At 35.7% G+C, this 8,050-nt stretch overlaps 2 protein-coding genes across 3 annotated transcripts; both read left to right on the top strand.

Moving 5' to 3' along the window:
• Positions 1-248: 248 nt before the first annotated feature.
• On the top strand, positions 249-4,071 carry LOC102626943 (probable serine/threonine-protein kinase WNK9). 2 transcript variants are annotated; one of them, XM_006489315.4, is made up of 7 exons: positions 249-678; positions 776-813; positions 949-1,176; positions 1,324-1,544; positions 1,783-1,940; positions 2,025-2,463; positions 2,568-4,071. In XM_006489315.4, the coding sequence occupies exons 1-7, from the start codon at positions 601-603 to the stop codon at positions 3,626-3,628; spliced, it is 2,223 nt and encodes a 740-aa protein (XP_006489378.2). In that variant the 5' UTR covers positions 249-600; the 3' UTR covers positions 3,629-4,071. The 2 variants fall into 2 exon arrangements, with proteins under 2 accessions (XP_006489378.2, XP_024958658.2); XM_025102890.2 differs by having other exon boundaries at positions 631-678; positions 949-997.
• Positions 4,072-5,632: 1,561 nt separating this feature from the next.
• On the top strand, positions 5,633-7,654 carry LOC102627216 (40S ribosomal protein S24-1). Its single transcript, XM_006489316.4, has 6 exons — positions 5,633-5,798; positions 5,906-5,981; positions 6,204-6,245; positions 6,416-6,586; positions 7,228-7,314; positions 7,425-7,654. The coding sequence occupies exons 2-6, from the start codon at positions 5,910-5,912 to the stop codon at positions 7,455-7,457; spliced, it is 405 nt and encodes a 134-aa protein (XP_006489379.1). The 5' UTR covers positions 5,633-5,798; positions 5,906-5,909; the 3' UTR covers positions 7,458-7,654.
• Positions 7,655-8,050: the final 396 nt, after the last annotated feature.

Raw genomic sequence — 8,050 nt, 5'->3', positions numbered from 1 at the left:
GGAATTGAAATATGATATTTGATTCTTTTCCCATATTCCCATTTGTGGCCTTTATCACACTATATGGTACTAGATTTATATTGGTCCACGTCTTGCAATTGTGTGCGTCTCCGTGGTCGTAATTGCTTGTATTTGTTTTATGTGCGTATAAATGTCTATGTAATGTGTTCGTTTTTGTTTGGTTTGGTTTGGTTTGTGTTGGTTTTTACCGCTCGTGAAGAGATTAGAGACTTGAGAGTCGAGACGGGGAGAGGCTGTTGTGTCCGGTTTTTGTCTACGTGGGGACAACCTCGTGAAATCTTTTTGGGGTCTCTGCGTTGCCTCGTTGTATCTGAGTAGTTGGCAATTTACCCTTTCTTTGTCCTTTTGAGGGACTTGACTATGCCTTTGCCTCACTTCGTTGCTTTTCATTCTCAGCTTCATTTGGCATCTTCTTTCCCTTCGCTAAAAACTATGTCATGATTACACCCACTTTCGCTTTTTCCTCTCTTTATATTCCGTCACTTCTATAATCATCTTCCCCTTTTCCTCTCCCCTCCTCCCTTTCTCTCTGTAGCAGTTGCATTGTGGAGTCAAAAGAATCTAGCTTGCACAAGGATAATGAATGGTGTTTCAAGCCCAGAAGAATCAGATTCCTCCGAGTTTGTTGAAGTTGATCCCACTGGAAGATATGGAAGAGTAAGCTACCTTATCTTTGCTCGGACTATTAATATTGTTTCTTCAGTTTGAGCTTTGGTTTTGAACTCCTCAATCTTGCTGTTTTTGTTTTTTGCAGTACAATGAAATTCTTGGTAAAGGAGCTTCAAAGACAGTGTAAGGATTCCATTCCTTAGCTTTTTTGAAAACCCTTATGGAATTTTTGCAAAACATGATCCTTTTTGGATTCTTTGGATTGTTAGATTAATTTCGCGGGTATGGCTTACTGGTGTGTGTTTTTGTTTGCTGCAGTTATAGAGCCTTTGATGAATACGAAGGAATTGAGGTAGCATGGAATCAGGTGAAGCTCTATGATTTCTTGCAGAGTCCTGAGGAACTTGAGAGGCTTTACTGTGAAATTCACCTGCTTAAGACCTTGAAACACAGAAACATCATGAAGTTTTACACTTCCTGGGTTGATACTGCTAATAGAAATATTAACTTTGTTACTGAAATGTTCACCTCGGGTACCCTCAGGCAGTAAGCATTTTAAAAGTCCACAATTTATCCTCTTTTTTTCTGTCTTATAATTTCTCTTTGTGGGTTTTTTTTTTTTTTCTCTCTCTCTTATAATTTCTCTTTGTGTGTTATATTGGTCTTTTTAATCTGTTTCTTGTTTTTGTGTAGGTATAGGCTAAAACACAGGAGAGTTAATATTAGAGCTGTGAAGCATTGGTGCAGGCAAATTTTGTCAGGGCTTCTCTATCTCCATAGCCGTGACCCACCGGTGATTCATAGAGATCTCAAATGTGACAATATTTTTGTCAATGGAAACCAAGGGGAAGTCAAGATTGGGGATCTTGGCCTTGCTGCAATCCTCCGCAAATCTCATGCTGCTCGTTGTGTTGGTAAGCTTTATTGTTGCAGATTTCCTCTAATATTATCTATTATCACAATGTCAAATTTGAAAATCGAGTTACAATTTCCTTGACCAAATCATATCTCAATATTCTCAATCATTTGCTTCGTATTCCAAGATTTCTTCTGTGAAATGATGAATTGAAACAGCTCAGATGAGATTTTTTTAATTGTTAGATTATGTATTTTGCGTAATTTTTTCTCTTTCTGGCTATATATTTTGATCAGGAACGCCAGAGTTTATGGCCCCTGAAGTGTATGAAGAGGAATACAATGAATTAGTCGATATATACTCTTTCGGAATGTGCATCTTGGAGATGGTCACATTTGACTATCCATATAGTGAATGCACTCACCCTGCTCAAATCTACAAGAAAGTGATCTCTGTATGTGCTAATACTTCTCAAATTTTACATTTTAGTGTTTCATATTGTCAACTCTCCTCTTACACTTAGCAATGTTTTTTATAGGGTAAAAAGCCAGAAGCTCTGTTCAAAGTAGAGGATCCTGAGGTGCGACAATTCATTGAAAAATGCTTAGCAACCGTGTCTTCTAGGCTTTCTGCTAGGGAGCTTTTGACAGACCCTTTTCTCCAAATTGATGATTATGACTCCGATCTGAGGATGATACAGTACCAAACAGACTATGATGAAATAAGCCCTCTTCTTCGACAATCTCTATACGGAATTTACCACAGCAATAGCTCTTCCAACAATGGATGTGGCCATTACATTGGTTATGATACAGAGAATGGTTTAGACTACCATCCACATGAGTTTCAAGAGAGTGAAATTGATCTATTTACTTGTCAAGAGGATGAGCATTTGACAAATTTTGACATTTCAATCAAAGGTAAGCGTAGAGAGGATGATGGCATCTTTCTAAGGCTTAGAATTGCAGATAAAGAAGGTAAGATTTCCGAGCTATCCTCTCGTATTACTTTTATATCCCATTCTTATGCTTTGGTATCATTAGAGTGCTAATCAATTCCATTTCCTTGTTCCTTTTTGTAGGACGCATACGAAACATTTACTTCCCCTTTGACATTCAGACAGACACAGCATTGAGTGTCGCTACTGAAATGGTATCCGAGCTTGATATCACCGACCAAGATGTGACAAAAATAGCAGAAATTATTGATAGTGAAATTGCTTCTTTAGTGCCCGAGTGGAAAAGGGGAATGGCAATGGAAGAAAGTCCACATCGCTCTAGTTTCTGTCACAATTGTGCTTCAAATGGTTGCTTACCAGATTATATTTTATCAGATGGGTCAGGAGCCAAGAACCTTCAGGTTCTTCAGTGTTCTAAAGATGGATGTGCTGCCATACATGGCCGATTTGAAGAGATCACATATCAAGTTGACGGGGCAGAACAATGTGCTCCAGAAGGTGCAGACCAGGCTGCATCACCACAATCGGCTGTTGTTCACTATGCCAATATCTGGGCTCAGCATGAGGGACCAGTGTTAAGTTCACAGGGATCCAGAGACATACACTGCGATGAGGAGCACAAAACATTGAACCAGTCAAGTTATGGAGCAGAGGAGAAGATCATAAATATGGATAGTCAGAGTAAATGCCGTGAAAGAAACTGTTTCTCCATGAATTCAGCAATGGATTACGGTCTCTTGGATGATTATGAAAATGAAATTAGGCAAGAGCTAAGGTGGCTTAAAGCAAAGTATCAAATACAGCTGAGGGAGCTTAGAGACCAACAACTCGGTGTCAAATACAAATCTTCAAGCTTAACATTGATAACCGATGACAAAACTCGAGCATCAGACGACAAAGTTTCTCCTTCTTCAGTTTTACCTGAACCCGAAAGCAATAGACCTCCACAAAGAACAATAGCTCATAGGCCTACCAAGCACCTCACATCATGTTTACCAATAGGTGATGAGAAGAAATGTGGCAATGTGGCCAATCAAAGGGTACACAGTTTTGAGCAAATGAATTGGCCTTGTAGCCCGGAGCAAATGGTCACTGCAAAGAGTTACTATACTCCTTTACTCCCACACTCCCTTCACCGGGCAACTTCTCTTCCAGTTGATTCTGTTGATGTTTCAAGCCAGTGAAGTCATCGATAATTTTCAGCAGCCTCGCAAAGATCCTCGAATCATACACAAGTTGCCTAACCATTGACGGGAAAAATTGACGTGGCGGATATTAGTTGTACAAGCAGAGTAGACTGTCTTTGACCAGCTAATGTACAATATTACCCGCTAATGAATTATTATAAGATGAAAGAAAAGAGGGGTTCTCCAGAAACTAATCTCGTTTCCCAGAAGCCCGAAAAAGAATATGCAACTGAAGAAGTTTTTGAGCTGCACATGCAATTTAAGTTTTTGGCCACTGTCGTATATACTTTTTCACAACAATAATAAAGCATTTGAATGTTCGCAAAAGAAAAGAAAAAAAAAAGAATGGATTTGGTGGTTTAGCTTGTATGCATCATGAACCTAACTTCAAGCTTGTGCCATGTGATTTCCTGGATTTACAAGTTGCCAACTTGTCCTTACCATCTGGCTCCCTGCTCATGCACGGTTTAGTGCTGACCAAAGTGCTTTCGACTTTCTAGCTTTTCTTATTTCATAATATTTGATAAAATGTTATTGATGCTTAAAAACACTTGTTCAAGCTGTAAGCATAAAGATAACAACATTCTTTAGTATTTAGTGTTAGGCTCAAGATTTTTAATATCTAAATTAAAAGATTAGTCTATTAGATGATGAAATTTATTTTATTAGGAATTCGTTTGGGATTTTTAAAAAAAAATTAAAAGTTAACTTAAATGTTTGGCAGATTTTTTAATTTTTTAAAATTAATAATAAAATTTATTAAATACATACGACTAATTTTATAATTTTAACCGTAAATTAAACTTTACGTACCGACACAACACAACTTAACCCGTTAATTTCTTAATATAACAAATGATAAGTTATTTTTAGCCGTAACTTAGGCCTCACGCACAAATTATGCAGGTTTTGACGTCGTAAATTACAGTTAAATGCATCTAGCTTAGGTCCTCTTAATACTAGTTTATAGTTTCTCAATATTAGTTTCCATCGTTGGCTGCTGGCTGCTGGCTGCGTACGAGACATGTAAACTAAAGTTATTGGAACAAAGAAAAGTAATTAATCCATTCTCGTTACACGTATAAAGATGCCTTTATTACTCTCTTTTAAAAAGCGACTTTACAATTTGCAAAGCAACTTCCTCACGTTGGATCCCATTCAAAGAAAGCAAAAAAAAAGGACAAATGCAGAGCGTCCGTACTAAAAGCAGTCCAAATTAATGTCGGTGGGCTTCTGTCACGTCAGCCGTAGCCATCACAGCTTTGAGTTTAATGCAAAATTAATCTCTCTGATTTGTGTCGATTATACTGTGTGTTGGATCACATGAAGTAATTAAATATATGCATTAAGTCGATTAGAGCTTTTTCTCCTTGACTTTAATGATTAATATATGACTCACACAAGTGACAAAACGACCTATCTCCTCCTAATAATTAATACACGGTCAAAAAACTCCATGGGGCTCCATCAATGTATTTTTTATGCAGTTGTATTTTCTGAATTTTTTATTACGTCTCCCAATTAGTTGTAAATTTTATTCCTTAAGTATTTTAACATATTTTATGTAAAGCAAAAATTTTGGGATTATAGTGAAACCTTTCGGATATGATTAATAAAATATTTTGAGTAAAAATAAGAGGTTTGATGTTCAAACCCAACTCTTATGGGCGAAGAGAAAATTGAATTTTCATTACCCTAAATTAATGAAAAAAAATTGTAACAAACTACTTGTAAAATACAATTTTGGTATGGGACGTTAATTTTGAAACACTTAGCACTACTGGCCATTTTCATGCAAATAGAGCTTTATTTGATTTTTTTTTTAAGAAAATAGTGAAACTAAAAGATAATGGGATTAATTTATATCCCAAAATTCCTTACCTACTCGGCAAAAGTTTCAAAAATTGAAGATAACATAGTCCTCAATCCTCGCACGTAATCAGACCATACACGTTACCGATATAGAGCCTTATCGCTTTTCAATGGAGTCTAATAAGATAGAGTAAGGGCCTATATAGTATTTTTGGCCCAAGTCCATAGCTAACAGTTAGTCCACGAATCTCTGAACCGTCAGCAGCAGCCTCCCTTAATTAAGTGCCATCTGCACCATTTCATGCCGGACACTTGAGCCTTGCTTTGCATTGCAGTGCAATTGATTCATTGAGACGTAAGCAAGTCATAAACTAGGGTTTCGTTACGTACAGTAATCGAAGTCATTCGATTTTATTCTCGTGTATTATAATTAATCAACGATTGAATTTTTCAATTTTGCAGATAAATGGCTGACAAGGCGATCACCATCCGAACCAGAAAGTTCATGACCAACAGGCTTCTGTCGAGGAAACAATTTGTGAGCTCTCAAATTTTTTTTTTTTTTTTAACTTTTTCGATTGTTTTGATGCACTGTTTGGATCCTGAGAAAATGTAAAATGGACTTTGATTATTCACTTGCATGATTATTTATTATTTTGATCTCTAATGGTTTAAAAGTAAATTAATTTAATTATTTTGGAATGGTGATAACTAAACTAAACTGATGAAAATATTATTTTGGCTGTTTTTGACACGTTAGGTTATCGATGTTCTGCATCCAGGTCGAGCCAATGTTTCAAAGGTATTAATTTAGCTTATATTTAATGTTTATCAGGTGCCGACGATCCTATGTTCATAAAATATCTCTGTGGATGTTCGATCCTGATCAGTTCTGTAGATATTTTTGTATTCTTATTTTGTTTGTTTATTGATATTAATTCGTGTTTAATTTCCTGCTTGGCGACGATGAAGGCCGAGTTGAAGGAGAAATTGGCGAGGATGTATGATGTGAGGGATGCGAATGCTATATTTGTGTTCAAATTTCGTACACATTTTGGAGGTGGGAAATCAACTGGGTTTGGCCTCATCTATGACTCTGTTGAGAGTGCAAAGAAGTTTGAGCCCAAGTACAGGCTAATCAGGGTAATTAATTAATTTAATGCTTGTTTATTTATGGTATCTCTAATTATATTCTATACTTAAATTTAATTTATCTCTTAGTCTACTATGTTTCACTTAAATGATTAGCGAATTTACTTTTTTTTTTTAATATCATATAATTTATAGGCTTTGAAAATAAGATTATGATTATCTCATGATTTGATCTTCTCCTGAGCAAAAATTCACATGGGTAATTGGTAGTTAATAAATAAAGAAAATAAAGAAGTTAAATTATATCCATACACTATCACTTAAATACACATGGCACAAGATCATTAAAAGCTCAGATCAGGAGAGGATCTTTATCCTTGAAAATATTATGTATTTTCACTTGTTTGATTTGTTGAAAATGTTTCAATGGAGTTAAACTTAAAATTAATTGAGTGGCTTTCAGACAGTTTAAAAGAAAAAAAAATCTCAAATTGTTAAAAATTAAAATAAAAACAAAGGCTTGGGAATGCAATTACGTTAAATATTTGGAGAACTTTGTCACCCTAATGGTCTTACTAGACTTGAATCTGAATTAGTGGGACTCAATGTAATATTCGGATACTAAATGGTTTAATACCCCAAAAATAAAATAAAAACGTACCGTTGATTCATAATTGTTTGATGGATGATAGAATGGACTGGCTACCAAGGTTGAGAAGTCAAGGAAGCAGATGAAAGAGAGGAAAAACAGGCAAAAGAAGATCAGAGGTGTCAAGAAGGTGATGAAATTTAAAGCTATTTCCTTTAAGAACTATTATTATTATTATTATTATTTTCCCTTTCTTTTCAATTTCTGTCATCAACTTAAACAGTCGATACCTTTGTGCAGGCCAAGGCTGAAGCTGGCAAGAAGAAGAAGTGAGGCCTTAGAGCGTTTAAACTTGGCTTCTTCCAATAGCACGAATAGTTCCTTCGCTCTTTCTTTTAGTTATTAAATAACTAGCGAGTGGCTTAGCTCTTTTGTATTTCTATGAGACATTATTATATTTGATGTTTGCTATAATATTAGTACCTGGAGGGAAAATGTTTCTTAGTGAAATAAAGAGGTACTTTCTCTGAGTCTATTGGTGCTTTTGGAATAAAATTGTCAAAGCGGTTGATAACTAGTAGTTTCATTTCACATCAACCACGTAACAATACAAATCCTCAAAATAGAGCCTTGAGATTGCCTTCCCATCACTTAAAAATAATATTTTTATTTTTAAAAAAAAAAATTATATTATAGTCACTTTCGCTGGAGATGGTAATTGAATTTTTCATTACTTTATTGCATCTTCTCGAATAAAAAAAAAAAAAATCCTCCGTGCTGGGAGGTCCATGGTTGGTGGCGTGGGCCTTGGGCGCACAGTGTTTCATGGATCGCATAGTTGTTAGTGGGATAATTTACTCGACTCGTTGATTTTCTTTTGAGTACAAATTAATTAAACCATGCTCATGGTCATTAGATCAGTGAAT

This window comes from Citrus sinensis, chromosome 1, assembly GCF_022201045.2.
Source record: "Citrus sinensis cultivar Valencia sweet orange chromosome 1, DVS_A1.0, whole genome shotgun sequence".
Taxonomy (NCBI): Eukaryota; Viridiplantae; Streptophyta; class Magnoliopsida; order Sapindales; family Rutaceae; genus Citrus; species Citrus sinensis.
This window is presented reverse-complemented; position numbering and strand designations above follow the sequence as displayed.

Coding starts and splice junctions, on each gene's coding strand:
- LOC102626943 (XM_006489315.4), top strand. CDS start 601: ATGAATGGTGTTTCAAGCCCAGAAGAATCAGATTCCTCCGAGTTTGTT. Junction 679..775: donor CCACTGGAAGATATGGAAGA/GTAAGCTACCTT, acceptor TGTTTTTTGCAG/TACAATGAAATTCTTGGTAA. Junction 1,941..2,024: donor TCTACAAGAAAGTGATCTCT/GTATGTGCTAAT, acceptor TGTTTTTTATAG/GGTAAAAAGCCAGAAGCTCT.
- LOC102627216 (XM_006489316.4), top strand. CDS start 5,910: ATGGCTGACAAGGCGATCACCATCCGAACCAGAAAGTTCATGACCAAC. Junction 6,246..6,415: donor GTCGAGCCAATGTTTCAAAG/GTATTAATTTAG, acceptor GCGACGATGAAG/GCCGAGTTGAAGGAGAAATT. Junction 6,587..7,227: donor CCAAGTACAGGCTAATCAGG/GTAATTAATTAA, acceptor GATGGATGATAG/AATGGACTGGCTACCAAGGT.